This window comes from Acomys minous (assembly GCF_964271855.1).
Source record: "Acomys minous genome assembly, chromosome: 14".
Lineage (NCBI taxonomy): Eukaryota > Metazoa > Chordata > Mammalia > Rodentia > Muridae > Acomys > Acomys minous.
In genome coordinates, this window is record NC_140496.1 from 65,766,213 (window position 1) to 65,789,096 (window position 22,884).

Here is a 22,884-nt window from a genome sequence, read left to right on the forward strand (position 1 = left end):
GCCAGGAGCATGTGCCTGACGCGCAGAGCAGTCAGTCAGGTGGGCTCCCCTGACCCGGACAAGGTGTTATACTAGCAGTGGAGCCTCACTGAACGGGCTCTGCTGTTGGGGAGCGCGGGAGGCACTAGTGTGAGTCTGCAACTAGAGGGGTTCAGGAGGACACAACAATTTTTGTTTGGGTTTTGTGGTTTTCCAAGACAGAGTTTCTCTGTGTAGCCCTGGCTGTCCTGGACTCATTTTGTAGACTAGGCTGGCCTCCAACTCACAGAGACCCTCCTGCCTCCACTTTCCTGAGTGCTGGGATTAAAGGTGTGTTCCACCACCCGGCTAGGATAGTTTTAAAAGATGAGAATTCTTACAACATAACAATGTGCAAGTTAAACATGGAAAAACTTTAATTTATCCAATTACAAAGCACAACTGCAATTTATAACACACCACACACTTTAGAATGTTTTATGAAATGTTCTTTGATGTTTTAAGATTAGCAGTACTTCTAGCCAGCTGTGGTAACACACGCCTGTAATCCTAGCACTCGGCAGGCAGAGGCAGGTGGATCACTGAGAGTTCAAGGCCAGCCTGGTCTACAAAGTGAGTCCAGGTCAGCCAAGGCTGCACATAGAAACCCTGTCTCGAAAAACAAAAACAAAACCCAACAACAACAACAATCAGTACAGATTTCTTCTCATTCTCTCTGCATTTAGAGAATAAAACTCCAATAACAAAGCCAGTTTTTTTCATTGGCTTTCAACTCTGAAATATTCTTGTCGATATTTTTCAGAACAAAATTTCATTCTTTTTTTTTAAATTTTGTGTATGGGTATTTTGCCTGCACATATGTCTGTGGACCATTTTTGTACTGCTGCGGTGTACTCTTTGACATAGCTGTTGCCATTTCTGTATTCAGCTATAAGGTGAAGTTAAGTTAAAAACTTTAAAACTTTTCACCTCTGCTTCCTAGAAGCTGTTATGCACAGCTGACACTAACATGCCCTGCCATGGGGTCAAGTTAACCCACACTAGATGACTCAGTGATGAACTTTGTTATCTACACACGTCACTACCCTCTGGCTGCACCTCTGTTATCTGCACACCTGGCTACACTTTGGACGCACTCTGGACGACCCTAACTACCGCCTCACTTACGTCACTCGGGACCAATCAGCCTAAAGGTGAGCTGATAATACTTTGTCTAGTTAGCTAGACATTAATACTGCTTTGTACACTTAGCTGAAGTGCATGACTGTCCCCAACCCGTGTCTTCTGCTCTAGGTTCTCTTATCAAAGACTGCCCTGAGAACAGGTCGATACCACAGTTAGGCTCCCGAGTTCTTTCTGTGTCCCTGGGTCATGACACCGGTGCTGCAAAATAAACCGTGCCTATCTGAGACTGGTGTCTGAGTGGTCCGTGTGGCGATTCCTACACTACAACAATACCTGGTGCCAAGGAAGGCCAGAGAAGGGCATCAGATCCCCTGGGACTGCGGTTACAGTTATGAGCAGCCATGTCAGTGCTGGGACTCAAACTCAGGACCCTCTGGAAAAGCAGCCAGTGCTCTGCTGAGCCATCTCGCCAGCCCATGATTGCGAACTTAAGCTTAGGAACCAAGATTGTTTTTTTTTTAAGCGGCATTTATTGATTGTTGGGGGTGAGGTATGCATGCGCCAGGTCAGAGGACAACTTGGAGGGTCAACCTACCAGATGACTTCTGGAGCTTAGACTGTGGTCATAGTGCAAGTGTTTTATCCATTGAGCCATGTCTGTGGCTCATGAAACCAAGGTTTTAAAATGTATTTCAGATCTTGGCACACACCTCTAATCCCAGCTCTTAGGAGGTAGAGGCAGGCCAATTTCTGTGAGTTTGAGGCTAGCCTGGTCTACAAAGAGACAGGACAGCCAGGGCTGTTATACAGAGAAGCCCTGTCTCAAAAAGACAGGAACAAACAAAAGAATTGTAAAATGCTATGTTCTGTGTTGACAGGTTAACTGTGTAAAATCAAAAAGTTGGGAGAAGTGACACTTCTGTCACACATGCTCTGAGTACAGCAGGCGAGCTTAATCAGCAATTTAAAAGAAGCTGTTTATTTTCTAACCTCGAAGTCAATCTTAAGCATGAAGAAGTGGGGCGTTAAGAGCTGCTACGCACCGTGTAAGCTGCTGTCAATCTCAATGTTTTCAGACATCATGGAGTTATTTGTGCTGTAGCTCAGCCCAAGAACCATCTGCAGGTCTGAGAGGTTCAGCCGTGCCGTCAGCTCCCCACTTTTGTCCCCAACCTGTAACCATAAGTGTTTCTACATTAGAGTGACACTCAGAGATAAATGGTGGACATCAGTCCACAGTACACATGTATGTGTGTGTGTGTGTGCATGCATACATACATACACACATACATACATACATGGAACCAATTCCAAGCACCATCCCCATTTCACATGAGGGAAACGAAGCTCAGGCACCTGAGCTCAAATCTCCATCAGGTGCACCAAGAGCCAGGCAGTCCTCGGTTCTAAACAACTTTCTCTTTTAAAACCATGATTTTTCTCTACGTTGAAACAAGGGTCAGAAGATGAGTGTTCTGGTACCATCCTATCCGCACAGGCCCAGCTCATCTCACTGCCCCCCAGGTGACGGCAGTACAGTCCTCTATCTGCTTACACAGCTCTACGAACACTCTGGAAAGTCACCCTGCGCCACCACTGCCCTGTCTATCAGAACGGGACGCGCGGGACTTCTTTTGTTTCATACCTCTCTTGAAATTTCCAAGTGCTTTTCAGCAAAATGCATTGCTTGGTCATGATTTCCTAGAGCCGTGTATGCATTTCCTAAACTCCAACATGCTCTTCCTTCGCCGATTCTAAAATACAACTCAAAGTTAACATGCAGTTATCTGAAAAGAGGACCCTGGAGAGAATAGAAGCAACCTAGCAGTAACTGCAGGTATAAAGCATGCTTTCCTTTCAGATATGGCAATGAGGATTCTAGATAGAAATGAGAAAACGCAGGACCAGACTCAAAGTCAGATATTAAAACATGGAAACGCTCTTCAAAAATAGACAGCAGCCAGAGGCAGAGGCAAGTGGATCTCTGAGTCTGAGGCCATTTTGGTCTGAGTTCCAGGACAGGCAAGGCTACACAGTGAGACCTATCTTACAACACACACACACACACACACACACACACACACACACACACGCACACATGCGTGCGCGCACACACACATACATACATACACATGTGTGCGCACGTACACACACACACACACACACACACGCTCGCTACATCATGAAACACCAAATCTCGGGGGCTGGAGAGATGGCTCAGTGGTTAAGAGCACTGCCTGCTCTTCCAAAGGACCTGGGTTCAATTCCCAGCACCCACATGGCAGCTCACAACTGTCTGTAACTCCAAGATCTGACACCCTCACACCAACACACATAAATTAAAAAATTAAATAAATAAAAAATATTAAAAAAAAATAAAGAAAAGAAACACCAAATCTCAGGGAAAGGACTTGTATCGTAACCAAGTCATCACCTTTCCATGGAAGCCTTACCGGTAGTCACTCAGTGTATGTTCAAGGCTGGGGTGGGGTGGGGCGGTGAGCAAACCTCTGTCTCCTACATCTTGGGGCAGCGTGCTTCATTCGGGATAACTACTAGAGACCAACATCTAGCATAGATACTGTCTTCCATAGAGAACAACAACAACAACAAAACCAAAGTAGACCAACCAAACTAGTCACCATCAAATCTCGGCCAGCAAGTTCACCTACTTCCCAGGACTGCTACCTTCTCACGGAAACCCAGATCTGTGTATCGAGCACCCGTCCTCCCTGCAGGCGACAGTCAGCTGGAGATGAGCAGCAAGTACCCCTGACCCCAGCATCATCTCTGATGTCTCCACAATGCGCACACCGAGGGGAAGCAGCTGAACTTGTGGCCTGGTCACTCATTCACACCCACTCGTCCTCACCCACAGGCTGTAGCATGCAGCGGTGACGAATCAAACAAGACACTCCTTCTTAAGAGACGGAAACAAGCCGGGCGTGGTGGCGCACGCCTTTAATCCCAGCACTTGGGAGGCAGAGGCAGGCGGATCGCTGTGAGTTCGAGGCCAGCCTGGTCTACAAAGTGAGTCCAGGATGGCCAAGGCTACACAGAGAGACCCTGTCTCGAAAAAACAAAAACAAAAACAAACAAACAAAAAAAAAGAGACGGAAACAAATGGGAAGAGCCAAAGAGAAAGCTGGAACTCATTAACAGATCCGCGTTTACCGGGACTGGGGGGCAGGGCCGTAACGTACCGATCCTTGAGCTCCTGAGCGATTGCTAAGTGCTTGAGATGGAAGTCGATGGCCTTCTCGTAGTCCTGAAGCAACGTGTACGTGTTCCCCAGGCTGTAGCAAGACTGGGCTTCCACGGCTCTGTCTTTCAGCTGCCGAGCCAGCAGCAGTGTCTTCCTGAAGGAAACCAATTCACAGAAAGCTCATTTTAGGTTTCAGTTCTAAGAAGCATAATGTTAACATCCTCCATTGCTGCTGCTTTCTGCTGCCCTTTAAGTCAGTCTGTTTGAGAGTCCAATATACTTTCCATTACTTTAGAAAAAGTAAAAGATGTTTTAAAGTGTAAAAAAAAAAAAAAGCAGATTCAGACACTAAGTCCTAACAATTCACTGAAACAGAGGAACGCTGAATCATGAGATCAAATGCATCTAGAGAGCATCAACATTGCAAATATTTGAAGGCTGCTCCCCTTCATGCTGCCGATAATGTACACGTGTTCGTGTAACAGCTGCGTGTGCGTGTGCATCGCGTGGAGACCCAGAGTTGCTATCTAGCGGGTGTCTTCCTCGTTGCTCTCTCTGTCTTTGAGACAGGCCAGGCTGGCTGCCCAGGAAGCCTCAGGCATCCTTCTGTCTCTGCATCACGACTCCAAGTGCTTTGGATTACAGGCACAAACCACCAGGCCTAACTTTTTAGGTGGGTGCTGGGGATCGAACTCGGGTCCTCATATTTGTGTAGCAAGCACTCTGCCATCAAGGCTATCTATCTCCCTAATTCTAACATCTGTGTGCCTTAAGTTACATTTAGGGAAAAAAATCTTTAAGGTTCATAGTCGCTGAAACAAACACACACACACACACCCAAGCATTTCATTTAACAACAGTACCCAACACACACACACACACACACACACACACACACACACACACACAAGCATTTCATTTAACAACAGTACCCAATTTCTAACATGCGGTACTGTCATCAAAAAGTTAGTGTAACGGGTTAGAACGTGGGCCTGGACCAGTACTGTCTGACTTAGATGCTGCCATGGCTAGCTGTGTGGTCCAGGACAAGCCACTCGAGCCCTCTGTCTGTTTTCTCTCACATAATGGATGGGGAACAGCTATCTCACAAGGATTCTGTGAAGGTTTAAGTTGAATCGCTGTGTACATAAGCTGTATTAATGCTGAAACCTGCAGATTTGAGCCTTTGGATTTACTCATTTAAATGACTCATTTCCATGAAGTCCGCAAACATCGCAATTACTCCCTACCACTCATGATGTACATGGTGATGGTAACTCAGAGCTCTCACCGTGAGAGGTTTCAGTTTACACCAATGGGCAGGTCCTCATTTCTGAGCCTCCAGGAACTGCCTTAGAGCCCACAGCACAGCTGCTTCTGGTCCACTTATTCACTGGATAGTCTTTCTAGGTCTATATGCACAGGCCATATTTGAACAGTCCTTACAGGGGCCTGAAGACATTTCTGGAGGTGAGATCCAAAAGTATTGCATTTTTTTTTTTTTTTGGAGACAGAGTTTCTGTTGTAGTCCTCCTGGCTGGCTGGCCTGCAACACACAGAGATCTGCCTGCCTCTGCCTTCTAAAAGTATCGCTAACCTGTGTTTCTGAACACACGTTACTGTCTGAGTCCTGGCCTGCTTGCCGCGGCGGGGAGCAAACCTTTACAGTGAATTCATACTTCTTTAATCAAAAAGTCACCAACCAATTTGTAATAGGACTTTGTGACATTTAACACGGGCAGGACATTTAGTAATGAAGACTTTCTGTATTCCTTGGCTTTCAGCTATATTAAACTTGACAGTTAAAATCAAAATATGTATTATACTTCGTGCATTGCAACACAGTAGGAAGGAAATTTCCTATCTAGCTAATGCAGCTGTTCCCAACCTGTGGGTTGTGACCCCCTTAGGGGTTGAACAGCCCTTTAAGGGGCACACGGCAGATACCCTGCATACCAGAGACTTACATTACAATTCATAACAGTAGCAACATTACAGTTCTGAAGTAGCAATGAAAATAAGTTTATGATTGGGGGTCATTACAACATGGGGTATTATATTAAAGGGTCACAGCATAGGAAGGTTGAGAACAACTGAGCTTATCAATAACCAACCAATAAATAATAACCATGGGTAGATGTTTAAAGACAGACAGCTTTTTCTTTTGTATTTTTTGGAGACAGGTCTTACCATGTACCTCAGACTGGCCTGAAACTCACTTTGCAGACCAGGTTGGCACCAAATTCAGAGGAATCCACCGGCTGTGCATCCCAAATGCTGGGATTAAGGACATGTCCCACACCACAGCCAGATTTTTATTTTTTTCTTTTTTGTTTGTTTGTTTTGGCTTTGGTTTTTTGAGACAGGGTTTCTCTGTGTATCCTTGGCTGTACTGGACTTGCTTTGTAGACCAGGCTGGTTTCGAACTCACAGTGATCCACCTGCCTCTGCCTCCAGAGTGCTGGGATTAAAGGTGTGCCCAGCCAGAATTTTCTTTTTAACGTAACAAAAATAGAGAAAGTTTACTAAGCAAAAGGTACTCCTAAAAATGAGACTGGACTGGTCACCTCAGTAAGGCATCCATCAAAAGCCAGGGTTGTTTTGATGACAAGCTGACTGAATTCCCTCCCACAGGAATCCCTAAAGCTTCAACGCAAATCAGCCTGCGCTTTTGGTTCAGTCTAAATGAGCATTCACACCCCACTAAGCAAACCCTCAACAGTGTAGACGGCACAGGGCAGGCAACTGGAAGCAGGCTAACCCTTGCTCCCTCTGGTCCAGGCCACGGATGGGCTAGAGGGACCCTGACCCACAGGCTCAGGTTGGCGATGCTGCAGGCAGATGCGGAGCACCTTAGCTTTGGTGAGTGGATGCTGGGCAGAAGGGAGAACACTGGCTAAGACAGTGGGGCACTAGGGAAAAGTCAGTGATCGTCCGTGGACACTAAAACCTGCTTAAAAAAAAAAAACTTTAGATGGGTGGTGGCAGCGCACGCCTGTAATCCCAGCACCTGGGAGGCAGAGGCAGGAGGATCTCTGTGATTTTGAGGCCAGCCTGGTCTGTAGAGTTAATCTTCAGACAAGACTGAGTTTTGTCACTTTCATTTGGCCTCTCTTATGACTAATAATTGAGTGAGATAAAACACATCCCCCACACACATACCATACATGCTAAACAGCCACACAAAGGCCTTTAGAAGTTTACAACTTTAAACAAAAAGGTTTAAAGATAAGAATAAAAAACATAATGAGACGCATACTGCTGCTACTAAGTATTAAGTGAAAAGCTCCATGTGACCGTGGATGCAATCACAGCATTCAAGAGGTAGAGACAGGATTGCCAAGTCAAAGTCACCAGCTGAGACTCTGAGAGAAAGATAAAACCAAATGTGGGTACAATTTTGTTGAGCACTGTGTGCCAGGTTAAGCACTTAGCACTTTAGTGCTTCTGCCCAGTTTCCCCAACGACCATGAACCCTGATATCTGCCACAGACAAGGCCCTGGCTTGGGAGCCTAGGTCCTGCCACTGGCACACACCGTCCAAAGCCAGGGTTCAACCTGATAGCCCACATGTGATTTTATGGGATGCATAATTATTTTCAGTTATCCACAAAAATATCTGACTAACTTGTAGTATTCGGAAGCGGTTTCGAATTCACCCAGGAATATGTATGCATTTCCGAGGTTGCTGTACGCTCTCCTTTCAGCCGCTTTGTCTCCAAACTCTTTTGCGATCAGGAGGCGCTGCAACAGAAACACAACAGGACTGAAGACTGCCAATCACTGCCCTCGGCTCTGCTGGAGGATCTGGCTCCGAGGCTTTCCGCTTACCTGCTCGTGAGCTATGACGGCATCCCTGAAGTTGCCCAGGAGGTAGTGTGTGTTCCCAAGATTCCCGAAGGCTCGTCCTTGGGCTGCTCGGTCACCTAGAGCGGTTACTAATGACAGGTTTTCCCTGAGTGGTGACAAAAAGTGGTGGCAACGTAAGTTTATAAAAATGTTCTTAGCTGATTCACAGACAGAATTCTTTTTTCACAGCTGGGGATTTCAGCCGCAGCCCTAGAGTTAATTTCTACTTGTCAGAAAAAGTAAACTTCTGGTTATGATGTGCGACACCGTAAAGGTGCGTTCTGAGGCGAGGCAGCTGTGGAATGGCTGGGATTCTTCATTCATGGAAGCCATTCGTGTCAGCCTTTATTCAGAGTCAGCAAGAGATGATCCTGGAGCCGAGTGAGTGTGTGAAACTCTCCCGGCCGAACACTAACAGAGCTATAGTTCTTGCTTTCACACCGCTGAGGGGCGCTGCTCTGCGGCTTACCCGGAACTGCAGATTTCTAGTACCGCAATAACATTTAAACAACTGTTTCCAGTCTTCACGTTGGTCTATGGGGTTTTCTGTCTTTTTTTTTTTTTTTTTTTAGGTTTTTGGTTTTGGTTTTGAGATGAGGGTCTCAATATGTCATCCTGCAGCTCAGAGAGTTGACCAGGCTACTTTCAAGTAGGGAGAAAAGGCGCGTGCTGCCCCAGCCAGTTTATTAGCTCACGATTTTTACATTTGACAAACTTGGAAATCTACTGAGTAAAGGACTGGCCGGGCGTCGCCTGCGCCCACAGGGCCACACTGGCTGTACTCACTCATAGAGGTCCACAGCTGCCTGCAGGGCACTTCTCACTTCTTCGGGAAACTCGCCCACATCCTGGGGACCGGGGCAGCCAAAGCTTTTCCCTTTGGCATGATACACGTTTCCAAGATTGTAGAGTGCTCTTGCTTCTCCTACCTAGAGCGAGACACCAACAAAGCTGACGCCCTCAAGTCGGAGGCAGGGGGTTTACACTGCTTATCCCATGTACTGATTTAGTGTGATAGCACTGTCTGTGTGCACGATGTGTGTGGGTGGTGCGTGTGCCACAGTGCACAGGTGGAGATCAGAGTTCGCCCCTTCCAGCCCTCTGCAGGCTACACAGATGGCAGTAAGGTCAGCAGGCTTGAACCGGGCTCTCATATGTTTGTAATACCATCAGTACTCTTGTCTAAGAAAGGATCGGTCCCCAGGGCCAAACACATGAATTCACTCATGGAGAAGGACCTTTTGCTATTTGCTTTTCTATTTAAAAAAAAAAGTCTTTGTTTTCTCTTTTGTTTTTAATGAACATTTATAAACTATGGGGCTTGAGAGATGGCTCAGTGGTTAAGAGTGCCAACTACTCCTCCAGAGGTCGTGAGTTCAATTCCCAGCACCCACATGGTGGCTCACAACCATCTATAACGTGATCTGATGCCCTCTTCTGGCCTGCAGGTGTACATGCAGATAAATCACTCATACACATTAAACAAACAAACAAACAAAGCTTTAAAAAAAAAGTCAGACCATGGAAGTTGTGTTAGAACACAAACCTACTTCAGTGAAGCCATTGCCACTTGGCCTGCCATCTTTATTACCTTGTCATTAAGTTCTCTGGAGATGTCCAGGTGTCGCTGGCAACATACTATTGCTTCATCAAAATTCCCGAGCACTTTTAAGGTGTTTCCAAGATTGCCGCTGGCCTTGGCCTCCCCCAGCTGATCTCCAATAGTCCTAGGAAATAAATATGAAAACATATGATGTTAAAACTATTCTTTAAACTTAAAGATACAAAGAAGTGAAAGAACAGTTTTCCCAGAGGACAAGAGATACACTTAAGATAAAACTCATTAGTCTTGAAACCTATTTTAAATAAAAATTGAAATTTAGCCGGGCATGGTGGTGCACACCTTTAATCCCAGCACTTGGGAGGCAGAGGTAGGGGATCTCTCTGAGTTTGAGGCCAGCCTACAGAATGAATTCCAGGACAGTCAGGGCCATACAGAGAAGCCCTGTCTCAAAAAACCAAAATAAGAAAAAAGAAAAAAAGAAAAAAAAGAGAGAGAGAGAGAAAGAAACAACATTTTCTTTTCTTTCTTTCTTTCTTTTGGGTTTTTTGTTTTCTTGGTTTTTTTTGTTTGTTTGTTTTGTTTTGCTTTTTGTTTGTTTTCGAGATAGGGTTTCTCTGTGTAGCCTTGGTTGTCCTGGACTCGCATTGTAGAGCAGGCTGGCATCACAGGGATTCACCTGCCTCTGCCTCCCAATTGCTGGGATTAAAGGTGTGTACCACAACTGCCTGGCTTCTTTTGGTTTTTTGAAGACAGGGTGTCTCTGATAACCTTGGCTATCCTGGACTCATGTTGTAGACCAGGCTGGCCTCGAACTCACAGGGATCTGCCTGCCTCTGCCTCTCTGAGTGCTGGGATTACAGGCATGTACCACTGCACCTGGCTGACACTTAGCATTTCTATAGCTAATTTTCATCCATTTAATTAAACTCTAGGGCTGTTTCACTACAATTCAATTATACTGTTTTACCTAAAAATTAGTTTTTAAACGAAATGTCATTAAGTTAGAACTCATCAAATACACTGCTTTTTCTGAGTGAATGGAAGTGTTTTGTTTTGTTTTGTTTTAAAGTAAGAGTGAAGCTGGGTATAGTGGTGCACACCGTTAATCCCAGCACTCGGGAGGCAGAGGCAGGTGGATCTGTGAATTTCAGGCCAGCCTGGTCAACAAAGTGAGTCTCGGACAGCCAAGGCTATACAGATAAACCCTGTCTTGAAAATAAAAACAACAACAATAAAAATAAAGTAAGAGTGAATTTAGAGAGATTCTGAGGAACTGAGAAGCTGAAATTACCTTGCCAGGGTTAAATCATGGTGGTGGTACTCTAGTGCCTTGGCATAGTCGTGTAAGTAGAAGTAAGCGTTGCCCAGCTGGCTGTAAATAGCACTGAGTGTTTTGAGGTCTTCAGTTCCGACTTGAACTGCGGCTTCAAAAAATGACACGCCAGCACGGCAGTCCCCTGATTTACACAGACGTTCTCCTTCCAAGGCCAGCTCAAGGCAAGAAGCTTCCATTCTGCAAAATTACACAGGACAGACACTTACAACATTACAACTACATCAGTGAGTTTTAAACTCCCAATAATATAATAAATGTGGACTTTGTGGCTACTCTCGATCATACCAATGCTTAGTAGAATCATAGAAAAATTACTGACAAAAGAGTAAACACTTAATTGTAGCAGCAGCTAATTTAATTTGCCTACTGGAATTTCTCTGAGCCTCAGAGGTCTCCTTTTTTTTAAACATTTAATCTGTGTTTTATTTTCATCTGTTTTTCCTTTTTTAATTTTATTTTATTAATTTATTCATATTACATCTCAACGGTTATCCCATCCCTTGTATCCTCCCATTCCTCCCTCCCTCCCATTTTCCCCTTGGGTAGCTGCACATCTTATATAGAGTTGGTTCTAACTGGCCCATCCAGAGTTACCCACTTTACTAGGGAGGCTGTCTAAAGCAGTGTTCCCATCCACCCATCCATCATTCCATCCACCTTCTCCATCACACACACACACACACACACACACACACACACACACACACACACACACACACACACACACACTCACACACACATACACACACACACACTCACACACACACACATACACACAAACACACATATACACACACACTCTTCCCATCTTTTTTTGGGGGGAGGGGTTGTTTTTGTTTCCCAAGACAGGCTTTCTCTATGTGGCCTTGGCTGTCCTGCACTTGCTATGTAGACCAGGCTGGCCTGTCTCTGCCTCCCTCCGTGAGTGCTGGGATTACAGGCGTGTGCCACCATGCCCGATCTCCCTTTCCATTTTTTACAAGCACACAAATAATTACAGTCTAAAAGAATAAAGGAACCAAATGTCTTGATTCAGCCGAGAATGGAAGGTCAAGAAGCTTCCCCGGAAAACAGAAACTTAGGTGGAGATGGCTTAGCTGGTACAGCAGGGCGTGGTGTGGGGACCATGGAGAGCCTGGCTGTCACAGCGCCTACCTTACAAGCCTAAGGACCTGATTTCATTCCCCACACCCATGTCAGCATGGCACATGTGGTACACGCTTGTCGCCTCGGCTTTGGAGAGGCAAGGGGTCCACAGACTTGCTGGCCAGACAGTCTAGCCTAGGTGGCGACCTTTAGGGCAGTGAGAAACTCTGTCAAAGGAGATATATCGTTTTCCTGGGAACAATGACACGCCAGGCTGTCCTTAGAGCCATACATTAAGATGGTTTGTAAAAGTAGAAAATAGATGTGATGGAACTAGAGAAGGTCAGGGCTGAGATCAACAGAGCCAACTGCAAAGCGTCAAAGCAGACTTGACTTCAAACAGGCAGCTCTTCGCAGCCATCTATAACGGGTAATTTTCAACTTTACACTCTGGCATCGTTTCCTTAGTAACTCTAAAGACCCAGCTGATGTCTACCGCTTGTTCTATGGCGTATGAACTCATGGAGGCAATCCAGCCGATACAGTCAAGGCTCTGACACCGCTACAACCTCAGAGGGAACCAAGCAGACACAGGAGGGAAGAAGAACTGAGCACATGGGAGGGTGAAAGCAGTCTAGTCAGAAACGTAACCAGCTGTAGTTTTACATTTACTTATGCTTTCACAGTTCCACACAGGTATATGACACGTGTGATCCTCTCTTACCCCCTCCCTGCACTGCCCAGCCTTTCTTCCTGTCAACAAGTAGTCCTTCTAGCTTGTGGGTATGGGAGGTATTGGTGCCTTACTGAATCTAGTTAGGATTCCTTGAGTGAGCATGAGGAGGGGTCATTTACCTGCACTGGGCAACTTACCAGTAGCTACAGCCCTGGGAATATGACCCTCCCCCCACCCCACTCCCATCTCCTAGCAACTGTTAACCGCCTACAGCTCTTCTAGAAAAGATGGGGGCCTCAGGAGTCCTCCCCAACTCATGATGGAATGTTGATAGGCCCAGTCTTGTGCAGGTGTTTAGTTATATTTGTAGGTTTGTTGTTGTTGGTTTGGTTTTTTGTTTGTTTGTTTTTTTTTCCCAAGACAGGGTTTCTCTGTGTAGCCTTGGCAGTCCTGGACTCTCTTTGTAGACTACGCTAGCCTCAATCTCACAGAGATCCACCTGCCACACAAGTGCCAGGATTAAAGGCTTGCGCTACTACGCCTGGCCTATACTTGTGTATTTCCCCTCATTTCTTTTTCTGTCTTGACTCAGCCTCACTCTGTAGCCCAGGCTGGCCTCGGACTGGAGATTCTCCTGCCTCAGTCTCCAGAGTACCAGGATCACAAGTATGCACCACCTCAAACAGCTATTTGCATTTTCTTTTTTCTTTTAAAGATGTATTTATTATTATGTATACAGTGCTCTGCCTGCAGGTACACCTGCAGGCCAGAAGAGGGCATCAGACCACATTATTGATGGTTGTGTTTGCTGGGCATTGAACTCAGGACCTCTGAAAAAGCAGGAGGCACTCTTAATCACTGACCCTTCTTTCTAGCCTCCCTATTTACATTTCTTGATGTGTGCATTTCAAATAAATAAAGAGAAAATTTCCCTTTACATGAAGGTTGCTAGATGAGGTGTCTGAACTGTTGTGTTTGTCTAAATACTGAAACCAGTGAATACCTACTGATTAGCAGAGGGATACATTTTGAGAGGACAACAGAAGCATGTATGTCTACATATATGTACACAATTATTCATATGGAAGGCATTTGCAAACAAGACCTATGTGTTTGCCTACATCCATATAAAAGCAACTATCATATAAAGTAAACATCCATATAAAGACACATCACCAGTACAAATATATGGGATTTGTACATTTATTTACATAACTTATCATCAAACCCAATGACATGATACAAAACAAAATCTATCTTAGACAAAATGATATCATAAGAGTTACACATTTTGAGAGAACACGGTGGCTAGCCCATCGTCATCAGAGAGCTTCCCCAGCAGCTGACGGGCCATATGCCTGAAGCCTGACGTCAGGCAGAGAGAGCCCAAATTGAAGTTTTCTGCATTGGGCCCCTCCCATGGGAGCCCTGGGAACCCGCAGAAGAGGAGGAGGATTGTAGGAGCCAGAGCTAGGCCCACAGAACCAACTAAAGAGGGCTCCCAGGGGCTCACCAGGACGGAAGCGGCAATCATGGAGCCCGCAGGTCTGCGCTAGGTCCTCTGCACACATGTTATGGCTGTGTAGCTTGAGTCTACTGTGGCACTCCTAACAGTGGGAGTTGGGGTGTCTGTGACTCTGTCACCTCCTCTTGGGGCCCTTTTCCTTCTGCTAGGTTGCCTCGCCCAGCCTTTATATGAGGGTTTGTTGTTCCTAGTTTCACTGTATCTTGTTATGTTGGGTTCAGCTGACATCCCAGGGAGGCCTGCTCTTTTCTGAGAGGGAAAAGAGGAGCAGTGGATCTGGGGGAGCGGAGGAGTGGAGGGAGGGGAGACTGGGGTCAGGATGTATTGAAAAAAACAACAACAACAAAGTAAAAGGTTACACACTTGTGTGCACGCATGTGTGGGCTTAGTTACCTGTGTGTACAGTCAGGAGGCCAGGGACTGCAGTCAGGTGTCTCTCCACCTTACTTTCAAGACAGTCTGCCCCGAGACTTAGAGTTCATCCATTCAGCTCCACTGGCTGGCCAGTGAGTGACTCACCTGCCTCTGCGTCCCCAGTGCTGAGGTGAGAGGCATGCTCTCACACCCAGCTGCTACATGGGTGCTGGAGAGCTGAACTCAGGCCTTCATGCTTGTAACCCACTTTACCTACTGAGACACCCCCAGCCCAGGTCACACACTTTAAAGAGACATTGTATGTAACTGTCACTAGAAACCACAGCAGTCAACTGGAACTCTGCTGGCCTCACTGGCCTCTGAGACCATGAGAAAACCCAAGTTATTACAGTAACTAATGTCTCAAATAAAACTTGAAACTCTCCAGGACACTGTTAATGCAGAGACATATTATGACTCTATTATATATTATGAGGGAACAAGTTAATGTTTTGACAAAATCCCCAACTCCAGTCAAATATTTGTAATTGTAAAGTACAAGTTAATCGTACACATTTTTCAGAAGAGCATTAAACAATGACCGAGAAAGTAATTTGCTATCCTCTCTGTCATGAGGGGACAACTACTTCAGCTGTTTACCAGTGCGGCTGGAAACAAAACACACTCAGATGTGGAAACAGATCAGGACAACACCTCTCCCACACTGTGAAAGAACCAGCCCCCTTAAGGACCCCCATTAAGGCCAAAGTCTGGGAAAATGTAAAAGTCAACCTACTCAGTCCTCCCTTCAAGACCCCCATTAAGGCCAAAGCATGTACATTTCTAAGGGGTCCAGCTTGCACCAAGGACAGACAGATATCAGATCACTGTGTGTATGTGGCAGGGACAGGAAAAACCTTGAAGAGTCCAACTTGACTCAAGGTCGCAGTCTGTGCTCAGGGTCCAGCTGGACTGAAGGACAACCAGCTGTGTTTAAAATTTCCATTACCCCTCCCCAACTAAAAAAGTTCCTAAACGCCCCCTGTGACTGCTTCAACCAATCTTTTCCATAGGTCAGCTTGCCCCTCCACCCATTATCCCAGCACCAAATGCCAAGACTTGTAACTCCCTGCTTGCAGCTTTTCTGCCCAAATGCCAACCAATCACATACTGTAAAACTCATTTCTTTGTCTGAAACCTATAAAAGGCCCGTGCCTCTGCTTCTCGGGGTCTGCAGCTTGAAAGAGCTGGACAGACCCCATCACGATGGCTCAATAAATTCCTATTCCTATGCATGTGCATCGATAATGGACTCCATCTCTTAGTGGGGACTCCGGGAATAGACTAGAGATCTCTCTAGAGGTCTCAGTCTTACAACTGCTTCTCCAGTCTTTCTTGGTGACCTGTCTAGCTGTATAATCCAGTTACTTTCAATAACTGGAAGGAGAACCACCACCTGTGATGGTTCCTATCAGCTGTCAGCCTGACAGGCCCAGCCAGGAGGGAGCTTCTGAAGCTATCTGTGAAGGAGTTCTGTATTAACTGGGGTGGACTCACCCTAAATGGGGTGTGGCAGTTGGGATCCTGGACTGAATGAAAAAGATGATGTAACTGAATGCCAGAGTCACTGCTCTCCACTTCCTGAGTATGGATGGAAGGCAACCACTGCCGCCATGCCTTCCCTACCCTGATGGACTGGTCAGCCATTTTGTGACAATATTCAGAAAAGTAATTAGTACAAATGCATCAAACACGTCAGGTGCAATTCCTCCTTTGTACAAGCCTGTGTTATTTTGACTCCTCAGCTACTTTTTCTCATTTCCACATTTAGCATCTTCATTACCTCCTCAGTCAACGCAAAAACAACATACAAATCTTGATGCTGCGTTTGCAAATATCTAACAATATTGATTATGTTCAAATCCGGCTCCTCAAAAGGATGGCAAGGTTTCTCCTGATAGATCGTGGGAGTCAGGACCTAGGATCGGAAACGGGGGTGCTGCTCCCTACCTCCTTTCACAAGCCTGGCTCCGCCTCCCAGTGCACTCTGCCTGGGCAGGAACCTTCTCCACCACCAGTCCCAGCTCCTATAAGCCATCTCCACGCTGCACCCCAGGAGCCATTCACCACCTTCCTTTTGAGACAGGCCTATAACCGGCCCGGAACTTACTGAGTGGGCTGCACTGGCTGTTGGTGAGCTCCAGAATCTGAGTGATTCTGCCTCTACAGCACAGTGCCACTGAGCCTGGCTCCTGCTTGTTTGGGGTTTCAATTGTTGTTGTTTACATGTGGGTTCTAGGGATTAAACTCAGGTCCACGGAAGGCAGGACAAGCACTTGGCAATTGAGTCGCCTCTGCCAGCCCCCACATTATCTTCTATAATATTTTCATTTTATTTATCTGTATGTTTAGTGTATGTACAGGTTTGTGTGTTCAGAGGTCAATGGAGGACATTGTGTGTCCTGAAATACTGTAAGTAATGGCCAGTAAGCTCCAGGAATCTAGGTGTCTCTACCCCACCCCTCACAGTGTGGTTACACACATGGCCACACCTGGCCTTCATGTGAGTCCTGGGGTCTGAACTCAGGCCCTCTTGCCTAGGCAGCAAACATTCTTACACTGAGACATCTCCCCAGTCCTATTACTTTCCTTTTAGGAATATTTGTTTTTATTCTTACTCCTGTCTCTATCTGTGTGTGTGTGTGTGTGTGTGTGTGTGTGTGTGTGCGCGCGCGCGCGTTATGAATGTATGCCATGTGTGGGGGTGCCCTCCCTCAGACACCAGAAGGATTATCAGATCCCCTGGAGTTTGATGGACTTACAGATGGCTGTGAGTCTAACATTGGTGCCAAGAACCAAATTTGGGTACTCTGCAAAAAGCAGAAAGTGTTCTTAATGGCTGAGCCATCTCTCCAGCTTATAGTTTACTCCTTTTACTTGAGTGCAGTTATCTTAGTTTTACAAAGTATTGAAATGTTTATTATTTATGTGACAAGGACAAACAAGGACAGGCCCCAAAGAAATACAAAACAAAGAAGTTAACGTTATGCATATAACATAACCATTTCTGTCTGTCCCCCTCCCCCAGGCTAACCTAGAATTCAGAGATCCACCTGCCTCTGCCTCTAGGAGTGCTGCTGGGCGTGTGCCACTGTGCCCGACATTTTAACATATCCATCTTTCAACTTAACAATTACCAATACAATCAATGTTTCATCTCTACTCCTAAGATAACTCCAACCCCAGATTATCTTTAAGTAAATTCTAGAATGTGTATAGTTTTACTAAAAATAGATATATTGCTAAAATTATTTTTAATATCACTAAAAGTATTTTTAATATCATCATTTTAATTCCAGAAAGAGGAAAGGTTACTTGAGCTCAGGAGTTTGAGACTAACCTAGGCACATAAGACCCTGTCAAGTGAGAGAGAGAGAGAGAGAGAGAGAGAGAGAGAGAGAGAGAGAGAGAGAGACAGAGAGAGAGAGAGACAGACACACACAAAGAAAGAGACAGAGAGAGATTGCTTTTGTGTGTAAAATTATGTCATCACACCTAAAATTCTCTAAAGTCACTCATACTTTCTTAAAGTTTAGAAATGTGTTCATTTTATTATCAACATACATGTTCCTAAACAGTTGTAAAATTTCCTAAAGTATTCTGATGTTTCCAGGGAGGGGGCTTCCTTAATTATCAAGGGAAATACTCTAAAACTGTAGTCACTGACCTCTAGAATTCTACAATGGAATTCTACAATGAAGGGGCCAAATGGATAAAACAGGGCATGCTAAGTACTTACAGCAGCAGAGGAACGTACACTAGGCCACACCTAACGCAAAGCATTGCATCATCCCCGGAAACTGGACACAACAACACTCTACAAATCACTGATGAAGCCGGGGATGTGTTCGGTATATTTTTACTATAGATAGTTACAAGTATTTCATTGGTGAAGCCCTATAGCAATGTGCAACCAGGTCTGACATCATGGGAAAAGAACAGAAACATCTTCCTACAGGGAGGGGGTCAATCCTTTGCAACTTATCTGCAGTTCATAGACTGTATCGGAGGGCGTACCACACTTCACAGTGATCCTTCATCTGAGGTAACGTCCAACAAAGTTGAGCAGGCATGTACCCCAAACAAGTGCTAAGTAACCTGGCTGCCCTGAGGTACTAATGACCAAAGAAATAATGGAGAGCTAAAGAAGGAAAAACAAGCCAGTGTGGAGGCTTAATCCCAGCTCTCGGGAGGCAGAGGCAGGCAGGTCTCTGTGAGTTCAAGGCCAGCCTGGTCTACAAAGTGAGTCCAGGACAGCCAAGGCTATCCTGACAGAGAAACCCTGTCTCAGAAAACAAAACAAAACAGAGGAGGAGGAAGAGGAGGAGGACAACAAGGACAGCCATTCATTCGCCCTAACTATAGTTTGTGCTGACCCAGAAACACACACAGGTCACCATGTGAGCAAACTAAGGAGCTTAGAAAAGGTTTCTATCTGAGGTTTCTAGGCTGGATCTTAGACATTCAATAGAATTAGCTAAAGCAAGCAGGGGATTCATTCACCATGCACAGCCTAAGCAAAAGCACTGAGACACAGAACAGAGCGCTGCTCAGAGCTCCAAGTGCGAGACTGAAAACACAGAAGGCAAGGTACGGCCCTGCACAAAGGCAGAGGTGGAGCATCTCACTCTGTGTTCAGCTTAGCTGATCCAGGCGTCTAGGGGCCACGCAGGGCTGCTCAGGCAGCTCTGTTTTCACTGAGCCCCGGTGGCAAACTGAAGGTGATTCCAGGAAGGTAAGAGTGGGTAATGCTGGGAGGGAAGAGGGAAGATGCTGGGACCCTGAACCAGGGGAGAGTGGGAAAGTTGCAGATGGCAGATGAAGCTAGCAACACTTCCCGCAGAGCAGAACAGAGAAGGGAAGGGAAGGGAAGTAAACGTTCTGATGTGGAGAGATACAGTAGCCTAGGGTTAACATGAGAGTACTGCATATTAAATGCCTGTCCAAGACTGTCTTCCGTTGTCCTCTCTTTAAAAATATTTTTGCTGGGTGATGGTAGCACATGCCTTTAATCCCAGCACTTGGGTGGCAGAGGCAGGTGGATCTCTGTGAGTTCAAGGCCAGCCTGATCTTCAGAGCGAGTTCCAGGAGTACTGAGCTGTTACATAGAGAAGCCCTGTCTCCAAAAAAAATTTTTTAAGAGATTTGTTTATTACGTATGTAGTGTTTTTGCCTGCATGTACTCCTGCATGCTACAAGAGAACACCAGATCTCATTATAAATGGTTGTGAGCCAATATGTGGCTGCTGGAAACTGAACTCAAGACACTTGAGCTCTTAACCTCTGAGCCGTCTTTCCAGCCCACCCCTCCGCCCTCCAGTCCGCCTCCCCCGCCCCATCCCCCATCCCCAAGGTCTTACTCTGTAGCCTAGACTAGAGCCCCGTATCACTCAGGCTGGCCTTGAACTCACAGCAGTACTCCTACTTCAGTCCCAAGGGCTGAGACTACAGGTAGGAGCCGCATACCTCAGACATTTGCTTACCATGTTCTATGCATGCACACATGCACATGTATGGGTGTACCACAGCATGCCAGAGAGGCCAACTTTTGGAAGTCAGTTCTTTCCTTCCTCCACGTATGTGTATGCCAGAAAACTAAACTCAGCTCATCAGCTTATGCTGCAAGTGCCTTTTCTACTGAACAATCTTGCCAGCCTGAGATTTTTTAAATGTTTAGTAAAAATGTTCTTACTGGGCTGGGGAAATAGGGAAATAAAGTGCTTGCATAAGGGCATGAGTTCTAGGCGGGTAAGATGGCCCAGTGAGTAATGGTGCTTATCTAGCCTGTGGCCTGAGTTTTCATTCAGAACATGGCTGCTCTGGCAAGAGAGCACATCCTTCTAGGTCTGCGTGGTCCAGCTGGAATACAAATACGCCTTTAATCCAGGAGACAGAGGCAAGTAGATCTGAGTTCAAGGCTGGCCTGGTACAGAGGAAGTTTCAGGTAAAGAAAAGCTGAGGTCCAGGCGTGGTGATACATGCCTTTAATCCCAAATGAAGGTAAAGTTCGTTTGTAGAAGGAAGCACCTATATTTGAAAGTAATATCTAATTGAGTGGCAGAAAAAATGACAAATCAGAGAAAGATCTGACAGAACAGAATGCATGAGAACAGAGAGGAAAAGGAAGCTACTTACGGGGCAATGCTGACAGAGGGGAAGGCAGTTTACCAGGACAGTAAGAGAGACAGGTTACAGAGAGAGAACTCAGGTGAAGATGAAAAAAGCCAGAGAATGAGAAGGAGCCAGAAGATTAGAGCAGATTGGTGAAGTTAGTTTGAGGCCAAAAAGAGCAATTCTGGGGCAGAGAGAGAAGCCAGATTGGGTAAGTCAGCCGGGAGAGGAGTTTGAGCAAGAACAGCCAAGTTGAACCAGCCAGCCCAGAGCTCAGAAAGGATGAGCTTATTAAGCAGTAAGTCTCAGTGGCTGAAAATGTTCTAGGCTTAGGTTAGATTGTATGGAAGCCAGAAGCTTCCAGGACGAGGCCTAGGTCGGCAGACAGGCAGTAAGCCTCCCAGACAACAATTCAAAGAGGCAAATGAAAGTTCCTTTTACACCTGAGTTTCACCCCCAGAATCCACACTGTGGAAGGAGAGAACCAACTCACACAAACTGTCTCTGACTCCCTAAACACCATGAACTAAATAAATGCAATGTAGTTTTTAAAGGAAAAAAGTTAGAGCCCAGGACCCACATTAAAACACCCAGTGTGTGCCATGCTCTTGCAATCCCAGTGCTGGGAGACTGAGACAGGCCGGTCCCAGGCCTGCTACCACAACGCCTGCTGCTGAGCCCCAGTCCTAGCAAAGACCTGCCTTTTAAAAAATGATAGACGGCACCTGAGGAGTGAAGCTGTCCTCTGGCCTTCACATGCATGCAACACACACACACACACACACACACACACACACAGACACACACACACAGACAATGAGACTGCCCTTACTTCATAAAACCTTTCTTGGCACCACGCCCTGACACGAACCATATAAATCTCCTTTTAAACACATGTTAAGACATGGACAGTTTAGTAACAAACGCAGGAGATTTTGAGTGCCAAGACTAAACTCAGTGGTAGAGCACTTGCCCACCATACACAAGGCCATGGGTTCAAGCCCCAGCAGGCGAGAAAACAGAGAGGACACTGATGAACCTTGGTGTCTGGTTCATTAATACATTCTGAAAACGAATCTACTGTTATAGAATCATCTTACTAAATAATTATTTCATGGTTTGACAAGAACTTCCAGAATCAATGCCAACTATCAACAGAGATATGCTTGCTGTGCCCCTATTCTATCAGAAATGCCGTTAGTATCTTATTACTAAATATTAAGCTGGCTGCGGATCTGTCCTCGCATTCCCACCTTATTTAACTCATCTGTTTTGAAAGGCTGACCAGAAAAGACCCTAAGTTAGAAACTCTCACAGCAGCTCGTCCACCTAGTACCCACAAACGTTTTTTAAAAATATTCCTTTTTTGCATCTCCAATGCACACGTTACAAAGCATAAAGCAGCTACTCACAAGTCCTCCCAGAGAGTATTAATAAATGACAGTACCTAACGAGTCTCTACTGCCATTTTCCCACAGAGAGCACACAAAACTTACGACCACCACCACCACCAGACTCTGCTTGCAGAACAGACTAAATGCAGTCGGTATACTTTTGAGAATTTTGAGACAAAAAAAAAAAAAAAAAAAAAGAAACGGACAAGAATCAAACAGACATCGAAGCAGAGGAGCAGCTACACGCTGAGAGAGCATCAGTCTTACCTGTAGCGAACATGGAAAGAATGGTCCTCCCTCAGGGTTAGCAAGTCTCCCTCCATCCAGGCATATCATAGGCTGAGGGAATGCGAGCTTCCTGTCAGTGTGCCAGTCCCGTCCTTGACAGCGCAGAGGAGTTTGCAGAACACTGTCCGGTTAGTACATGAATGAGCTGGTGTTAACACGTCCTAAGCTCCTGCTGCTTCTTATTAATAATGAAAGGAGGTCAATGTCAGACAGCTTAAAGGTTCAAGTGTGTCTGTCCCAAATCCTTGCATCTGTGGCCCCTTCAGCAGCACTTCAGCAACATTTCTGTAAAAAGGAATACAAGATGCTTTGCTGGAAGTCCTGTTTTCAAA

General features: G+C 45.7%; 1 protein-coding gene across 2 annotated transcripts in view; it reads right to left on the bottom strand.

The window, feature by feature from the left end:
- GPSM2 (G protein signaling modulator 2) overlaps window positions 1-22,884 on the bottom strand; it is a 47,216-nt gene that overhangs the window by 12,705 nt on the left and 11,627 nt on the right. Inside the window, exons 2-10 of one of the 2 annotated variants that reach the window (XM_084757247.1) lie at window positions 22,532-22,837; window positions 11,014-11,235; window positions 9,750-9,885; window positions 8,945-9,087; window positions 8,141-8,264; window positions 7,938-8,053; window positions 4,308-4,463; window positions 2,750-2,858; window positions 2,148-2,277 (exon numbers count right to left, since the gene is read on the bottom strand). In XM_084757247.1, coding sequence (XP_084613373.1) covers window positions 2,148-2,277; window positions 2,750-2,858; window positions 4,308-4,463; window positions 7,938-8,053; window positions 8,141-8,264; window positions 8,945-9,087; window positions 9,750-9,885; window positions 11,014-11,235; window positions 22,532-22,587 — 1,192 coding nt within the window. In that variant the 5' untranslated portion in view covers window positions 22,588-22,837. The remainder of the gene's footprint in view (window positions 1-2,147; window positions 2,278-2,749; window positions 2,859-4,307; window positions 4,464-7,937; window positions 8,054-8,140; window positions 8,265-8,944; window positions 9,088-9,749; window positions 9,886-11,013; window positions 11,236-22,531; window positions 22,838-22,884) is intronic. The other variant, XM_084757246.1, reaches the window with a different exon arrangement.